The 18,676-nt window shown below is 38.9% G+C and overlaps 2 protein-coding genes across 2 annotated transcripts; one reads left to right on the top strand and one right to left on the bottom strand.

Moving 5' to 3' along the window:
• Positions 1 to 1,236: 1,236 nt before the first annotated feature.
• Positions 1,237 to 13,859, bottom strand: LOC110799666 (uncharacterized). Its single transcript, XM_022004950.2, has 4 exons — positions 13,501 to 13,859; positions 13,254 to 13,354; positions 2,458 to 2,555; positions 1,237 to 1,797 (listed from the first exon to the last, which is right to left on the bottom strand). Exons 1-4 carry the CDS (start codon positions 13,682 to 13,684, stop codon positions 1,665 to 1,667), a joined length of 516 nt encoding a protein of 171 aa, XP_021860642.1. The 5' UTR covers positions 13,685 to 13,859; the 3' UTR covers positions 1,237 to 1,664.
• A 302-nt stretch (positions 13,860 to 14,161) lies between these two features.
• Positions 14,162 to 18,316, top strand: LOC110799667 (protein FAR1-RELATED SEQUENCE 8-like). The gene is made up of 5 exons (XM_056832794.1): positions 14,162 to 14,218; positions 14,780 to 16,266; positions 16,779 to 17,907; positions 17,994 to 18,077; positions 18,176 to 18,316. Exons 1-5 carry the CDS (start codon positions 14,162 to 14,164, stop codon positions 18,314 to 18,316), a joined length of 2,898 nt encoding a protein of 965 aa, XP_056688772.1.
• Positions 18,317 to 18,676: the final 360 nt, after the last annotated feature.

Genomic DNA, 18,676 nt, shown 5'->3' on the forward strand with positions numbered 1-18,676 from the left:
CTCCCTTCATTCAGCTGATGCAATTATTTCAGGGATCTTCTTCTCTTAGAGTTGTGGGTCCTACTGGCCAATCCCTGGACTATGGACCGTGGTGTACATAGAGTATGATGCATCAAAAATGTGTATAAACAAAAGAACATGACACTACGGCAAAAGAACATGCGATATAACATTTCATTTTTTTGTTATAAAAATAATGTATTATTTTACTATTTATAAAAAACCTAAATAAAAAAAAATACTCATGTTCTTTTCTCGTAACCAGATATTCTTGCAATTATATACTAGTGTTCCTAAGGTGCACCATGCTCTATGTACACCATGGTCCACCTTCTAAATTGCGCCCACTGGCCTGTCTGATTTTACCTCTGCCAAAAAAAAAAAAAAAAAAAAAATTGTGAGAAAAGGATGAAAAAATATACGGGAAATTCACATGGGTGTGTTGTACAAATTGCCAGTTACTTATATAATGGTACCCTAGTACTCTACCACTTTATACTTTCCTTTGAGTTGTATTTTTATTTTTGGGATATGTTGATGTTCCGTTTTACTCTTTCATCATTTCAGCAAGATTTCGTTAGTTTTTGTAGATGACCCTTTCTCATGATATATGTGAGATTGTGCAAGGAGCATGTTATTAATTGAGAAATTCCAACTACTAATTCTAGTCCGAACTCACAATTTACAAATTTCTATATTACGAACTTGTTTCATCTCAATTTGATCGAAAACTAACTTGAACTTAAATAAAAATAGTTATTAGTTCAATTAATTCGAATATATCAACCGTTATATTAATATAATTTTCCCTTTTTATGATAAATTTATTTTCCTAAAACAACTGTAAAGGTGGAAAAAAAACAAGGCCTAAATCCCGCATCACATCCTTGAGCCTTCCTCCTTTCTTGGTCACTCTCATTTGCGGAGCTACTACCAATCTCTCATACTGCTCCTGTAATATGCATGGAATAAATGCAATTTCCATGTATCATGCACGTACTACAGAATTTCGAATGATAGTACAATTTCAGTTGTTTGGCAAACTGTGAAAGCTGGAATAATGAAGAAGCAAGGCAAATAGGCAATGCAGCATTCTATACAACTGTCATACCATAATAGTTGGATTGATCGCGTTAAATGGTAGAGAATGTCGGCTGAGACTTGATCCCCGAAAACAAAGTGCATTTAGGTTGTTGCAAATTGCAACATCAACTGATCAATGTCTCCAAACAATAGTTAAGCTAAGAGAAGAGAGTTAGCACTATTTTGTCTTTAATGTCATAACAATCTGCAAATCTCCGTGTTTATCTGCGTTAACAAGTGATTCATAATGATACATTTTCAGGACAGAGTGGGGAGGCCAAATAAATGACACATTTTCCATTATCAACCCTCCCCCACCTCATATCCTCAATAACCCGAAGAATAGAGGGGGGAACATATAACATTTTTTACGGGAGGATGATACACTGTGTTGTATATGTGACAAACCAGGTACAAGATAGGCCCATACATCTGATCATTAATTCATTCATGGGTGAAACAGCTCATCTGGTTCCTTCAAAATTTACCCCCTTTGAATTGCTTCTGAGAAACAAATACGAGATTTTGCGGTAATTGTACCTTTCTAAGGAGACAAACCACTGCTTGGTTTGATGATTTTCTCAAGTAGGAGCTGAGCTGCTTGACTGCTTTGCCTCTGTCATTTCGAGTTCAATTCCATTTGTATCCGAGACTTTCTCATTCTCTGTAGCTATCTTTCTGAGTTTATCAAGCCGTATAGCCTGCAGCTCGTACCTGACAATTAGGAGGATAACACTTTAGGCAAGAGTATACAATGAATCAACCAAAACATATCCTATTTGTGCCCATAGTTCCTTCGCACTACAAAAATATTATTGGTGGCTTCTTCAAAGAAGCTCCCACGTATTAAAGTCAAACTCTTCAATATTGTACTAGGAAAGGTGCTGCTGCTTTGCTTTGGGAAATTTATTTTTCCGTTAACAGTTGCAACTAGTCATTAAAGCTCCATTTGGTTTGGTGTAAAACGTTTTCAATGTAAAATGATTTTCCAAGGAAAATACAATTCCAAACTACTTTTTCTTTGTTTGGTTCCTTCAAAAAAATGGGAGAAGATGGTGAAAATTGAGGAGAAGAAGGGAGAGGGAGGTAAGGAGGAAAGGTGGGCAAGTGGTTTCCCTCCCTTTCAAATGGAAGTTTTTCCACCTTTGAGGGGGTACAGGAAGATTGTTTTTCATCCCTTGCCAAACCAAACAACGTAAAATGATTGAAAAGGGAAAAATCATTTTCCATGTAAACATATTACACCCTACCAAACGGAGCCTAAGACTGCACTCCTCCACTAACAGGTTGTTGTGCTTGTTCAAAGAAAATGGCAGCTTCAGATAGCTAGACAGCTAGTGGTCAAAATTCTCTGGAAGGATATCTATATCTTACTCTGTCACGTAGCTTTTAACAAGGCTGAAATATATTCTCCAAAATTGGCGTTCCTTCATGTGACGAGGGCATAACATGTATCTTAGTTGTGATAATTCCTGTTGGAAAGGAAACCAGGATCAAAATTAAAAACACAATAAATGTTGCAAGTAGGATGATAAATTTCTCCCTCCACCCAGACAAAAGAAAGAATTTTCTTTTTCTAGCAGAGTTAGTGTGAGATTGGTAGAGATGTAGGAAACCATGCCATCTATAACCTTTTTGGCCCATTGCAGTTTACATGATTTTAGCTCGGTTAGACTAAGTAGAGTAGTAAATTTGGCAACACTTGCTTTATCTTTTACAAAAAATTATCTTTAGGGGCAGAAAGGTTTTCAGTATAAAGGGTTCGACTTTCTGGGTGAGAAAGAGCAGGTCCTGCACAAAATGCGGAAATATGGGGTGTATAAGACTTCTTATGGGATAGGCTATATACAAGAATTTGTGTAAATTGTCAAACAACAATGTCGACAATGGTCATTGATTACAGAGTGTATTGTTGAGAATAAGCCAAAATTTCATGGTAGCTCAAAGTAGAAAATCAAAGTTGTGGGTACCTAAGTGAAAATATGGGGTACCTCAGTCACGCCCTATGTTACTTGGACTCGGGTACTAGTGTCGGACACGGGTACGTGTCCAAGTGTCCGACTCGGCTAAATTGTGAAAAATTTCCAGGATATAAGTCGAAAATGAAGTGTCGGAGTGTCCATACCCATGTCGGAGTGTCGAGGATCCGACACGGGTACTTGAGGTAAAACGAAGAGTCGGAGTAACATAGGTCACGCCCCCCGGCCCCTCCTTCTTCCTAAACAGATGAAGAGGCAATACGCTTAGAGCCGAAGCAAGAATAAGGATTTCACTTTAGTGATCATATGATCATATTCAAAATTTCACTTACATTCTCAAATGCAGAAAGAAACTACGCATGATTTGTTACATCATCAATATCAACATTACACTAATCACTAATGTCTCTAAAGAGGCTCCTGCCTTAGGCAAGATAGGGGAGTCAAATGTATGCAACCTTACTCCTGCAATGACAAACTAACTTCCCATATTGACCCTTGATCCCATATATTAAAAAACATTAACACATACAAGTATAAAAAAGTAGGGAGACTTTGAATACTCCGTAAGTCTTAGAGCAACGGAATGATCAAGGATGATGCACAATCCATTCCCTAGTTCGTGCTGATCGTAAGAACAACGATTCCCAAGTTTGAATGGTACCCTTATTAAACAATATACCTTATTAAGTAACAAGATGAGGCTAATGGAAAGGTTTAAACTATATTTACATGATTAAAAAGCATATCCACAATCCGCAGCCAAACAGGAAGGTTATATAAAAGTTTCTTATCCATTGCCCTTAGGTCGGGCAAGCTGTTAGTTTTGTCCCTTGAGTTCCAATTCACAGGATGGTCATGTTTCTTGAATGTCTGAGATAAAGCATGACACGTTGGGACTTAGAATCCCTTCCACATTTCAAAAACAGCAATCCAGTATTAATCCCCAGAAGCAAGATTTGAGGAAGTCCAAAAGTCCATATATTTAAGTTAGTCCAAAATTATAGGCCACTTCTCTCTAAATTAGTAAATTAAACTTCGAACTTTTCTACATGAATTCTTGATGAGTTTCAAAGAATCACTACGTTTGTATGGTGAAGAGGTAGAATTCAAATAAAGATGGAGAATTTCTAGTAATATAACTAAATTACAAAAAAGGACCCCAATCAAATGTGACTTATTAAACAGGGATGGAAGGAGCATTAGAGACGAAGAATCCCTTCTCAACTCAATTCCCTTTCTAACGAGTTTTCTAAGGAATTGAAATGAGAAAGGCTTTTAATCTCAATGTGCCATGTTCTTAATTAAAATGTTCAAGAAATATCTTCAGGTTATTAGTTAACAGTCCAACAGTAATAGTAGACCCTCATTGCACAATGAACGCAAACAGTGGTAACCCTTACAGTTGTTAAGAACCTCAGCACTGAACAGAATTATACGCTCATGGGCAGAGCAAAAGAAATCTAAAAAAGGGACGGACCAAGAGCGGGAAAAGCAGAAAAAAATGATGCATCCGCTATTAACGAATATTCAAATAAGAAAAACAACTAGATGGATGCAGGGTTGACACACCACACATTAGTAAATAGGTTCTAGACATTATATACAAGAGTCAAAGCCAAATTTCAAAACTTGGCCGATGCAAAAGCTGCTTCTTAGAACAAGTAAACAATAATAGGAGAAGTAAAGTTCGACCTCAACCATCATAATTCCAGCACAGGATTATATCAATTCCCAGCAGTCCAGCACCCGGTATATGCTAACTTCTCTGTCTTAAATACTAATTACTAAGTACACTTCTGGCAAACAGCACCGGCTGAAATGGTTGAAATTCTGCTACCTTAATAGCTAAACGCGTAAACCACATGTTAGCCCACACCTATGTTGCTCAGAGCCTCAGGCACGAAATGAAGTGTCGTGTACTCTGATTCAAATTTTTGTAGACACTTCGACACAGTCAAAGTCAAAGGAGTGTCTGGACTTGGTTTTTAGACACGGCTACCATATAAAGTGTCGGGAAAAAAAATCGACACTTTTTATAAATAAATAAAAAATTAAAATTTTCTCAAAGTAAACAAAATAATAGTAATATGGTACTCTGTATTTAATGGGCTAAGGTGAAAGTCTTTGTCTAGAAAGGTAAAAGTCTCTATCTAGAGAAGGTGAAAGTCTTTATCTAGAGAAGACGAATGATATAAAAAAAACTAGTTGTCAAAAACTAAAAAAGGATTAAATAAAAGTTACTTTTTGAAAACAGCTAATAATAACTACCACTATTAATATTTTAGTTAAAGTACCTAGGCCCACTTACTTTTTTTATATACTACAGTCCCACAGGTTATCTCTCCTCACCCTCACCGGTCACCACAGTCGACACCCGACATTTTTTCCGGCCATCACTCTATACTCTCCGACCATCTTCTGACCATCAGAATGTAAGAGATAGCAACCACGAGATTTTCCACACCAAGGAGACCAAAACCCCAATATTTTTTGGGTGAAAATTCAGATCCACAGTAAACAAAAGGGTTCGACACTTGATTTTTGGATTCTTTTCCGACACTAGTGTCGACACCTCTCCGAACACGTGTCAAGTGTCGTGTCGCGGGTCGGTTCGTGTCGACACCGACATCCACCGTCAGACAAAGTATCGAAGTAATGTAGGCCCACACCAAATGTGTTAAGCTACCTATCCAGTAACCAGGGTCTACATTACAGCCCCAACCATAACCAAATTTGAACTTAGTCTCAGAGTCAGCATGTCCCTCCTCTACATTCTAACAAAGTCAATAGCTCCAAAACAGAGAAACAATTAACTATCCTAATTCTCAATGTTTCAACTTATTTGAAATAGAGAGGCATATGAAGTAACGACAAAAAGTTCCACACCATATTTCTCAATGTTTCTTCTACAGAAACTAGAGAAAGGAAATATTCCAACAGAACCAAATGGAAAGCCTCATGATCGGCATTAGAAAAAAGAGTCCAGAAGCAAGAGTAGGTTGATAACAAATGGAGTCCATCTACAAGATCTTCATGGTTCAAAATGCCCCCATTCTTCTTTTCTATTCTTTATTAATATATTTTTTTAAGAAGGGAGGGGGGGGGGGATATCTCTGAAATGGGATCCTACATAATACTGCTGCGCTTTTAGTTTTAGAACGAGGCATTGGACTGGTAGAAAAAAACACACCTCAATAACTAGTTAACAACTTTTTCCAAATACATAATTTACTTGACACTGTTTGAGCTTCCGAACATAACTAAGTTGTAGTCGTCCCTCAAAATTATCTTGTATCCGAGGGCCTAATTCCTCATTCCCTTGAAAGCAGAAATTCCTTAATAGAATCTTTTTTTTTCTAGGTTTGTTGCCTACAACAGAAATTGTTTGTATTGTGGTTATAAGGAGATAATGGCCTTTTCTTTGGCAGTGTTCTTACTGTTTGTTATATTTGTTCTCAGCTACATGACAACTTCGATGAACATTAGCATTTCCCTTAAGTTTAGATATTCTTATAGATGTCAAGGAACAAAGTGAACAGAGGTAAGATATTTTAAGATATTGGTTTAACTTTTAGCAAATACTGATTGGATTTTACTCCAGCAAATTGCTAGGTTGGAAAAAAAAAGTATTTCCGGCCGACTTTTTTGTGGAGTAAAGTGTGTTCCTTTACCTAGTTCTGGTTTTCTGCTTTTCTCTGATCATGAATTCATGATCTTCAGTGTTGCACAGTACATATTCTGATATTCACTTATTCAATGAAAGCTCCTAAATCATCTTTTAAAAAACCCAAAATAAACTTCTGAAATCTTGAAACCTTCCAATGGGGATCCTCTCCGGGATAACAAAACTTGAAAATAAAATGGAAGATCTATTTTCTGTTGGAAGCAAACAGCATGTTAAAGAAAAGGAAATTATTTGAATGCAACAGATTTAGTTTAGGGTCCATATCTGAAAAGTTGAAAGATTCGAACCATAGAAATCCTTTAGTTCTTTTATAATGAACCGGAGTAGATTAGATGTCTCACTAATTGTCCGTTGACTGTGGAATAACAACCGGTCGATATATTCCTGATATGTTCATTTTATATAGAGTTTTTACCCCCATGTGCACTTTTGATCTTGTGATGCTTGTGTGACCTTTGTACACGATGATGTGTGACTATGAGGACTAGACAAATCGGTCATGACACTTGCATACTATGGTTTGGCCCACGATTTATCGCTATTTTTCTTCTTGAACTTGGGGGGAATCGATTGTCTTATATCTCAATTATGCTCTTTGCTTAGGGACAAGCAAAGGTTTAGCTTGGGGGAGTTTGATATATTCATTTTATATATAGTTTTTACTCCCGTCCCATGTGCACTTTTGATCTCAATTTAGCTCATCGGAGCCACTTTTAGTGCTAATATGTGTTGTGTAGTATGCATAGTTGCAGGACCGCTATTTAGTGGAAGTTGGTCTCTTAAGACCCATTGCTTACCTTCCTGGACGACTACACCGATCCCGAACATGTTCAGGATATTTCGGTGAACTTCAAGGGGCCACAAATGATAATTTAGGGCCAAAGGGGTTAAACTTGGGGCTCAAAGATGAAAACCCTTGGACATGAAACTGCACGCAAGGGCATAGCCGCCCGACCGGACAAAATTTGAAGAGTAAAACGTGTTTGCGGCCACGCCCGATCTTGCCCGTTTCAAATCGGGCGAGGGAACTTCCAGCGAGGGATGCCTCGCCTTCCAGCCAGGGATGTCGCGAACTTCATATTTCTAAGCTTCACTCGCACCAGATCGGGTAGTGTCGCCCGATGGCATCGGGCGGGGGTTATTTTCATCACTGCTGCAGATTAGAAACAGACGCGCCCGATCGGGCCTGACGATTTTCCTTCCGATTTCCGTAGTTTGTTTTATTTTATTTTCTTTGTTTGTTTAGTGGTGGCCTATAAATACTAAAGGGTTTTAAAGCCCAAAACTAGATTCTAGTATTGAATTCCTTAGTTTTATATTCAGCACTTTATTCTCTCTCTCTACTTTTGTTATTGGAGATTATCAAGATTCAAGCTTTCATTTAGAATTTCATTGTTCCCTTCGGTATATTTCTTTTAATTTAATTTCTGTTATTTATTAATTATGCTTTCCATCGATTTAATTGTTGCTTTAATGTCTATTATGCGTGAGTAGTCTATTTCTAGGGTTTAGGGGATCCATGAATGTATAATTGAGATTGGATTGGTCTTAGATATTGATTATTGATCTTAATTTCTAGTCTGCTTTAATTGTTCGTCAAGTCTGTTCGGCAGAACTAATTTGATTGAGTTTGGTTAACCTTAGATTTTGCGCCGATAGGTATAAATCTTTTTTACCTAGGACTATTAGATAGGGTTATTTCTAGTACATTGCGAGATCCTGGTAGTTGTATGTATTTCCTAAATGATTCATAAGATTCGAAAGATGCATGTTATCCTCAGTTTTGATTATTAATTGATTATTATTGTCTATTGTCCAATCCTAGTCTACATTTGTGGTGAACCGCTCCCCTAGACCTTTTAATATTGATATTCCTTTCATTTAAACTTTGTCATAGTTTAATATCCAAATCAACCATTTTACCTGTTACCCATTGTCTAGACTTATTAATTAGTAGCAGGGAGAATAATGTTTCCCTGTGGATACGATCCCTACGCCCCTAGCTATATTTTTAGTTGTGAACTTTAGGTTTATCTTTGATAGGAGTACGATTTAGCCTATCAATTCCAGTCAAAAACAAAATGGAGATAGCCTCTTTACAATCGCAGGAGTATGGTATGGTACAACTAATCTCATGCCCCAAAAAAGACTAAAGTCTCAAAAGAGACATTAGGATAAGAGGTATTTCACTTCTCTTAAATATTTGACTACAAAGTTCTCATAAAAAATTCTATACCTAGCAACCAAGAATCCAAGATCACGACCTACTCTACTGGTGGCTACAGATTTAACAAACCAATACAAATGAAAAGCCAAGCTAGAAAGCAAAGTTGATCATTGGCTGTGGGCGACCACATAAAAAACTTCTGTTAGAATAACCATCACCCCAGTAACTGCAATAATAATATGTGCAGTAGCAGTGCACGGGGTAATGTACACAATTTTAACATATGTTAGCAAAAAGGGCTATTCGTGATAGATGTTTATTTGAAATTCATCTAACAGGCGTATGATTCATGGGAAAGAAAATAGATGAATGATACTTTGATGGCATTTGGTTCAGCTCATTGTCAAAAGTTGAAATTGCCCATAAAAACATTCTATATTGTTGAGAATGAGTGATAATACTAGAAGGTGGATTACAAGGAGAAAAGAGAGGATTATTGAAGAAGCACATACACAGAAATACACAATAAGCTCAAAATAGAAAACAAAACAGGGTCATGTGAAGGCAACAACAGAATGTTAAGAAAAAGCTGAACTCCTCGATAGAGAAGTTGATCCGTCTGAAGCTAAGTACATATTCTATTTACTACAGTTGTTAATGCTCACCTCCTATCCCTCTCCTCTCCTAGTCTCCCTTCAGTTTATACTTCACTATTTCAAATGCAGGTAAACAGGTATGCATCTTACATCATATTTTTCGGTGCACCTTCCACTTCTATTCATGTCTCCCATCTCTAGTTTTATTCTTTCTATGGTGCCCATATATCCACCTCCTATTCTTCTACCAATGCATGAATGCATCTTCCAAACTTTTTAGCATCCAGAGTGTCACGGTCCGAATGTTTTGACACCGGATCGTGCGACGCGCTCTTGCCTATGGGGCGGCAAGAGCGCAAGCCTTGTGCGGAAAGTGAATCTCAAGGCTCAGGGCACGAGCGGGTGCTAGCTTCAGAATGGGCACTCTTGTCTATTGGCAACAAGAGTGAGGGTCGAGGGTCGATCGGGGATCTCGCACCGATCTTGTGTGCACATAGCAGGCACAAGCGGGACCGACGACTAGAATGTATCTGTTTCAAGGGAGACTTTGTTGAATCTTGGAAAGCTTAAAAACATGCGACATCACAATATCTATAAAGGCTAACAACAAGGCAAGTGATTAAGAGAAGGAAACTTCTGATGAGAGATATCTGTCCATACCCCTCATATAGGTTTTTTTGAATTAGCTAAAAACTGTCAGTGAACATTGGAATGACAATAACATATTCTCTCTAAAGCCTAGAAAACTATTAGAAAGATCCTAGAAAACAATAGATAAGAGAAATACAAGTAAAGGAAGGTTGGATTCTAACATCCTCCCCCACTTAAGCTGTTGACATCCTTGTCGACTTACAAGAATTACAATAGATAAAAGAAAAAGCTCCTATCCTAGATTCTGCAGTCTCTTTTGCGCCTTTGGTTGATGGCGGTTGCTGGAGTATTCTTGAATCTTGTTATGTCTTGGTTGGTTGATGAGTTTCTGTGGGAGTCTTGATGAGTGGTTCTTTTTGCTTGTGATTCCAAGTCTTCCTTGTTTCTGGTTTCTTGCTCGGAGCTGTTAGGCTTGAGGTTGCATCTTGATTCTTATGTTTGGGGCGAGGGGGTATCTGAGATGTCGCCATTCTGGTCGGCTATGGTGCGAGGTTGCTTCTAGGATATTGCTTTCTTCTGGGGCTTCATCACTCGCATTGCCGAAAGGTGTCGGCCCTTCTCTTTTCTCTCGATGGGAGTACCTGTACTTCGAACCAGACAAGCTGCTACAAGCAAAGAATTCAAGTGAGGCATTACAACTACTTTGCTGGTGCGAAGGAATTCCAATTCAAGCACAAGGTTGAACTGTTGAAGTCGTCCATGTTGGCGGCAGTGAAGTTCATTTTCCCATCCCATTCTCCCAACTTTGTTTCCACTTGTTTTGCCACACCGAGAATCGGCTTGGCTTTAGAGTTGAAAGATTTCATACTTTCATACTACCGCCTCCTTCCTTGAGTACCATCCCCAATTTTCGGGCTTCGGTTTCAGTCAGAAAGTTGTGAGACGCGCCGATGTCGACCATGGCTCGAGCTTTCATCTCATTCACTAAGAGGTCCACATACATCATGTTTGTGGAGTTCTCTCTAGTCTTCGGGGCCTCTTTCCCCATTGCATACATCATGTAGACGGAACTCATTCTACGGGGCTCGTCGTCCTCAGAACATGCTTCTTCTTCTGTCTCTTTCGGGGTTTCCTCCACGGACATGGCCGACAAATTCCTCTGCAGGTTGTCGATCTCCCCTTTGTGCTTCCACTCCCACCATTTGTGTGGGCCTCGACATAGCAAACAGTTAAGCCTACTAATGTTTCCCGAGGGCGTGCTGATTTGGATTCCTTTGTGGATAGGGAAGGTGATAACCAGGATTTCTGCGAGTCTCCTCCCCCATTTCCTTTCTTGAATCCCCCGAATGAGCTGGACGACACCTTAAGTCACTTCTCGCACTCTTGGGTGAGTTCGGAGTCGAGCCCTCCAAACTTGTAGGCGTCCCCCTTGGTCCTTCTTCCGAGCGACAGCCCTTCCCTGCGGAGTAGTCCATTAGTCGCTCTACAACAGTCATGGCGGCCGAGAGGGTGTCAACCTTCGCCCTCAGAACTTCACATTGCGCCCATTCTTTCAACCCGTGAACAAAGTTGAACAACCGATCTTTCTCATTCATATCCCGAATGTCCAACATGCAAGCCGAGTACTCTTTCACATAGTCGCGTATGGAGCCCTTGTGGAGGATCTCCTGTAGCTTCGTTCTTGCAACAAACTCGGTGTTCTTGGGGTAGAACTGATCTTTGAGTTCCTTCTTGAACTCTTCCCAGGTATCTATCTTTACTTTTCCCTCTTCGATAACGGCGTGCTTTGTGCGTCACCATAGCTTCGCATCATCCGACAAATGCATGGTTGCGGTATCCACCTTTAGATTGTTACTCAGCTGACAAATTCTGAAATACTGCTCCATGTCGAAGAGGAAGTTATCAACTTCCTTCGAGTCTCTAGCGTCGATGTAGTCTCGAGGCTTTCGAGGTTTGATCTTCATCGCAGCACCCCCACTCGAGTCGGTCCTTGCAGCGCGCATCAGGGTCGCACACTTGTCTTGTGCATCTTCAACTTGCCCTTTCATAAAGTTAAGTTGCTCATATAGTCCTTCTCTTACTTGCATGAGCTCGTCGACCGCATTCTCAAGTCTCTCTATTTCCTTGGCTTGGCCAATCACAATTTCTTCTCGTCGGGTCCAGCTCTCTGACTTGCCCTTGCCCTCTAGCCACGCTAGTCTTTCTTCGATTGATCCCATCTCGGATTGCTTGCTTGGGTCTCTTGATGCCTAGGTTTGAACCTTGGCTCTGATACCAATTGTCACGGTCCAAATATTTTGACACTGGATCGTGCAGCGCGCTCTTGCCTATGGGGCGACAAGGGCGCAAGCCTTGTGCGAAAAGTGAATCTCAAGGCTCGGGGGACGAGCGGGTGCTTGTTTCAGAATGGGCACTCTTGCTTATTGGCGACAAGAGTGAGGGTCGAGGGTCTTGTGTGCACAGCAGGCACAAGCGGGACCGACGACTAGAATGTATCTGTTTCGAAGGAGACTTTGTTGAGTCTTGGAAAGCTTAAAAACATGCGACAGCACAATATCTATAAAGGCTAACAACAATGCAAGTGATTAAACAAAGGCAACTTCTAATGAGAGATATTGGTCCATACCTTTCGTAGAGGTTTATTTTGAATTAGCTAAAAATTGCCGATGAACCTAATAATTCTCTCTAAAGCCTAGAAAAATATTAGAAAGATCCTATAAAGCAATAGATAAGAGAAATACAAGTTAATGAAGTTTGGATTCTAACAGAGAGCAAGAAAATAGTTTTAACTTTAAGTGGTGTCTTTTTGCAAGGTGCCCAACTGCCCATCGCCGGGTAGTCCGCATAAAGATGTTAAAAGTTTCTAAACTTGTCATTTCTAATGTTTCTGCTAATTAACCTAACTTAGCATCATCTGCCAATCTCGATAAGTCTTCCATCAAAACAACTTCATCCATCACAAACAAGGGCAATTGCTAATAGAAAATACCCAACAAACCAAATAATTATTTATGATCAATCACCTTAATTAGAAGTCAAATGTGCAAGCATAAACCCATCAAATTTAACACATAATCAAAGATATAAAAAAAATATATATATCAATGAAAATTTCAAAAGCAAGGGAGCTGAATGAAGCATAGGTAAACCTTGACTTTTGAGAGAATAATGGTAGCATGCTGCTGTTGCCACTCCGATAAATCCACCCTAACTCCACTTGAAGTCGTTTGGGTTCCACCATTTTCCTCCTCTACAACAACCAACCAACCAAACAAACAAAAACAAATTCAAACAATCAACACAAAAATAAAATTGATCAAACGTTAAATTAACATAAACCAACTATACAAAAACAATTAAATCTACAAAATTCGGTGAAATAAATAAATAAATAACCTGGGATTGAGAAATTCTTGAAGGTGTCTAGATTAAAGGATTTGATGAATTCGATCAATTGACGAGTAACCCCATAAAATTCTTCATCTCTATTGGAATTAATCGAAGTTTCCAGTTTCTGGGTGTTTTCGTTGTCGTTGCTGCTGCTACTTCTTGAGAGGGTCCGACGAAACCATGAGTACATAGCTCTCGCTCTGTCGCTCTGCTCTTTGAGACTTTGACGGTGAAGAACGGAAGAAGTGAAGAGTTGTTGAACCAGGATTAATTTGCAGGAATTCAATTGCACATTCGAATTTGGTCAAGTTGGTCCAAACCAATGAGGCCTGCCCAGTTGATCTTCTTGATTAACCAGGGGCGTTAAGCGGGGGGTATAATCGGTATCTCAGACCCCAATTTTCTTGTTTATAAAAAAGCAAAATAAAATAAACTTAGTTATAATAAAAAATAAAGGAGAAATAATTTAGGATGGATTTGTCCCGTTAGTTGACGAACATCTAACGAAGTGAACTCCCGTTAACTCACTTTTGTTTGAAATTCAAATCCAATTCTTCAGATTTCTCTTTTCTCATTTGAGTGAGTCCTCCTCCGAATTTTCAAGAAGATTTTGACAAGCCCTAAGGTAGCAAGCTTCACTACTCTGATCTACTCCCCTGCACACCAAATGTCTGGAAAAAATTCACAATTTGCGAGTGATGGTGCAGGACCTGGTTTTGACGAGGTATTTGAATTTTTTTCTGTTTCCAAATATTTGGGGCGATTTTTGTTGGGTATTGCAAGGTTTAGGAAATTTGTTTTTTTTGTGGGAAATGGGTTATGTTGTGTTCTTGTGTTGGGAGTAACGCGTGGTTGTGGGGAAGAAAGTGAACAGTAATTAGATCTGTTTTATTACACAATTAATAATTAGGGAATCCCGACAATCACGGAATTTGTGTTTTCTTACATAATTCTTAATTAATTAGTGTTGTGTTTTCTTACATAATTAGTATTTAATAATATTTCTGTCGGTATCATGAATTTTTGAAGGCCCTAGGTTTAGTTTTGTTAAATGTAGTAGGGTTAAATTAATTACATTAATATGTTGTAATAAAACAGATTTGTTGTCAATGTTGGTAATATTTAATTTCGGCTAATATTATGTGGAAGAGTTTGTTTGTAGTAAGTTTTGGAGTGATTGAATTAAAAATTGTTATGATGTTAATCAGATTGTTAGGATGTTAATAAAGACAGTAGTGTTTGTGTTAATTGACTGTTATAATAATGAAAATATTTTAAAATGTAGGCCATATACAGGGGTGGTGGTGTTAATGTAGAACCTCAAGGATGTTCTGTCGGATTGGGCGAAGGACAAGATTCAAGTGTAACCTTACACCAAATCCCTTGTGGTATTATTGGTCATCATGGGGATAGTTGTGGAAAGGGATTAATTGACATTGTAGAACTCCAATCAACCGTTAGGTCGGGTGTTGTTTCTTCAGATACCTCATTATTTGTAACCCCAAGCCGCACTACAAATTGTAGGAGCGTAGACGACAACTTTTTTGGAATCTCTCCCCGTACTTCAATCCAATCATGTAATGTAATCCCTAATAGTAGGATTCATAATAGCATGACTAATTCAGAGGAAGGACTCCTTTGCACTCCTGAACACGCCGTACTCGGTGATAGACCCAACGAGGTTGGAGGTACTTCCTATATTGTCACAAACGAGGAAGTAGTTCCCCCCCCAACCGAAGGGCTTATTTTTGGAAGTTGGGAGGATGTTGAGGAGTATTACAAGAGATATGCAAAACAACAGGGATTTGGTGTGTGTAGGCCGCAAGCTACATATAATAAATTGAAGGGAAAGAGGGGTACGACATGGAGGTGTGAGTGTTATGGTGACCCTTACATGAGACAGAAAAGGGAGGCAAAGAAACGAGCAAAGAATATGGAATTGGGTGGTAGCTCAGTACCCGATCCACCATGTAAGTTGAATCGTAAATCAAAGAAGTGTCATTGTACCGCCATGTTGTACGCTAGTGTTAACGGGGACAATGAATGGGAAGTTAGGAAGGTTGTTCTAGAACACTTGAACCACCAGCCTACACCAAGCAAGTGGAGGGGCGTGAAAGAATATCGAATGGCTACTGCTAGTGAGTACTTTAAGGAAGGATTAATATCCAGGTACGAATCTGGGGCACCGGTGTCACAAGTCAGGGCTAATCTAGCTGAACGCTTTGGTGGGCTTGAAAATGTTATCCTTACTGAGAAGGATATTGTACACATAGTTCAAGAACGAAGGAGGCTGAAAATGGAAGGTGGGGATGCAAATGCGATGATGAACTATTTTGAAGGAATGCAAAAGGGTAATGATAAATTCTTCCATGCCCACAGACTTGATGTCAAAGGTGGTCTGAAGGACATTATGTGGGTTGATGCTAGGAGCCGTGTGGCCTTTAACGAATTTGGCGAGGTCGTTTGTTTTGATGCCACTTACCTCACAAACAATTATGAGCTCCCCTTTTGCAATTTTGTGGGGGTAAATCATCACGGGCAGTCACTTTTGCTTGGTTGTGCGTTGTTGTCCCACGAAGATGTTGATACTTTTAGTTGGTTGTTTAGGCAATGGCGCATATGCATGGGTGGTAGATGTCCGGATGCCATTTTAACAGACCAAGCACCGGCTATGATACGACCTCTGAGGGATGAGATGCCGGAGGCTCGCCATCGTTGGTGCCTATGGCACATAATGAACAAAATTCCTACCAAACTTGGTAGTCATCCCAAGTATGTTTTCTAATTCTTGCGACTATTATGTTATGTACCTTATTTATAAAATGACATTGCATGTTTAGGGTTATAGTGCCTATCAGTGAGTGGTACGTAGAATGGTTTTATTATATTTGAGGCCCTTTAAAATAATATTAGTCGATTTTTTTTGTCCATTGCACGTTAAGGTGTGTAATTTGGTTGCATATAATAAGTAGGAGAATAATGTTCAGATAGGATTCTTAAATAATTAGACTGTTTATGTTAATAGTAGATTATAATTTCAGTTGATTATGAGACGGTATAAATGTTAACTTAGACTGTTTTAGGTAAAAAGAAGATTGGTGATAATTAAATTTTACTGTACTAGAGTATGATGCAAACCAGATAATTTAAAATTTATTTAACTAGTTATTCAAGCGTTATTAAAAAAAATTAACTTGTTAGAGTAGTACCTCTGTTTATAATTATTATAACGTAAATTATCCTTGGAGAAATATGTACTGAACCAAAAAATGTGTTCGGGCTAGGTATAAGGAGTTGAAAAAGGTGATGAAGCGAGTTGTTTACGAGAGTTTGTGTGTAGAGGAGTTTGAGAACAGGTGGTCTAGCATGAAGGTTGATTTTGAAGTTGCAAACCATGCTTGCCATGTTTGGCTCGACAGCTTGTACAAGGATAGGGAAATGTGGGTACCTGCGTTTATGAATAATATATTCTGGGCTGGCATGAAAACAACGCAGCGTGTCGAGTCGATAAATTCATTCTTTGATGGTTTTTTGGAGAGAAGCACAAAGTTGTATGAGTTTCCTAAGAAATATTGTGAAGCTATGAATAAAAGATGCAGTGATGAGAAAGACGCGGATGCTAATAATGCGAAATATATTCGCAAGTTGATAACTGGTTTTAACATTGAGGCGGTATTCCAGAAGCTTTACACAGACAACAAGTTTAGGGAAGTGCAAATACAATGTGAGAAGCTTTTATATTGTGTTGTGAAGGAGACCAAAGAAATATCAAAGACGAAGTTTGAATATGTGCTGGAGGATAGGGTTTGGCTCATTAAAAAAGGTAAGAGTGAAGAAATATTGACTAATCATCGGAGGTTCTATTTGGTTAAATTTTGTGCCGAGGCAAAGGAAGTCTCATGTATGTGTAAGATGTTTGAAACGAGGGGTATTCTATGCAGGCATTGTATACGCATACTGGATCAAAACTTTGTAGTTGATGTTCCTGAGAAATACATCCTTCGTAGATGGAGAAAAGATGTTTACAGGAAGCACATGCATGTGATCGTTTCTTCCTATGATCCTACAAAGACAGAGGTGCTGAAAAGGTTTGATATGATGATGAACGTATTTGAGCCTATTTGTGAGGAAGCGACTTTCAACGATGAGATTCTCAAGTTTGTAGTCAAGGAATTGCAAAGTCTTGAAATAGGCGTGAGGGAAAGGGTATGGGCAGCCAGAGAAAAACAACAGTTTATTCCCTCAGAATCCCGCGCTTTAGACGAGGCTTCCCAACAAAGTTGTACCACACAGGTGAAGATTAAGAACCCTGTAAGCAGGAGCAAGAAGAAAAGGGGCAGGCCTTTAACCATAAGACACAAGGCTGTGGGTGAGAATAACATATGGACGCAAAAATCAAAGGCAAAAAATAAGGTTAGCGTTGTATTAAGAACCCAATTAATATTTTATCTATGGTTTTATTTGTATGATAATGCCGCATACCTTTGATCCAATATTAGGTCACGGAGGAGTCATCGGAATCGGATGATGAGGTCGTTGAAGGGGTGTCTACTTCTGCGACAGAATGGGTTGGAAAGTTACAGGTACGTTGGACCCTTTTACTCTTGTTATTTTACTGCAATTTTAGTAGTAGTCTTCTGTTCATGTAATACATTAGATTTATTTCCCTAATGTTTCCTAGGTGATAAGTAAGCTGAAACAAAAAGCCACGGAAATGCTTGGGCTTTCACAAAATACTCCGAGTATAGGAGTTGTTCCCGATGATGATATATTGTTATCCCGAAATAGCCTTGGGTGGGAAGACCAAGCTAACGAGTTGTAGTGTATGAAATGTTAGTAGGTGGTGAGTAAAATGTTAAAGCGTTATATTTATTGAAACCTTTTACTATTGAAGATCCTAATGTAATGTACCTTATTGGAGATTTCGTATTTGATTAAGTTCAATTAATTTGGTCGCTCTTATTACTTGATTTTAGTGTAGCGTTAATTATGAATTGCTCCCACTGTAGGCCATTTTGTACTAAAATATGGATATCCCAATTATTGGGCCGAAATGGAGTGTTGCTAATGGGGCCCACTCACGCCAACTTGCTGGTGAATGTTTAAAGCCATAAAATGGCGGTTATGTGAATTCAATAAAGACTAAAGTAGAGGAAAATAACAAAAGTAAGATATTCCAAAA

The sequence above is a fragment of the Spinacia oleracea genome, chromosome 6 (genome assembly GCF_020520425.1).
Source record: "Spinacia oleracea cultivar Varoflay chromosome 6, BTI_SOV_V1, whole genome shotgun sequence".
NCBI classification, from domain to species: Eukaryota; Viridiplantae; Streptophyta; class Magnoliopsida; order Caryophyllales; family Amaranthaceae; genus Spinacia; species Spinacia oleracea.

Coding starts and splice junctions, on each gene's coding strand:
- LOC110799666 (XM_022004950.2), bottom strand. CDS start 13,684: ATGTACTCATGGTTTCGTCGGACCCTCTCAAGAAGTAGCAGCAGCAAC. Junction 13,355..13,500: donor CAAGAATTTCTCAATCCCAG/GTTATTTATTTA, acceptor TGGTTGTTGTAG/AGGAGGAAAATGGTGGAACC. Junction 1,798..2,457: donor GTTAAAAGCTACGTGACAGA/GTAAGATATAGA, acceptor CCTAATTGTCAG/GTACGAGCTGCAGGCTATAC.
- LOC110799667 (XM_056832794.1), top strand. CDS start 14,162: ATGTCTGGAAAAAATTCACAATTTGCGAGTGATGGTGCAGGACCTGGT. Junction 17,908..17,993: donor AATCAAAGGCAAAAAATAAG/GTTAGCGTTGTA, acceptor ATCCAATATTAG/GTCACGGAGGAGTCATCGGA. Junction 18,078..18,175: donor AATGGGTTGGAAAGTTACAG/GTACGTTGGACC, acceptor AATGTTTCCTAG/GTGATAAGTAAGCTGAAACA.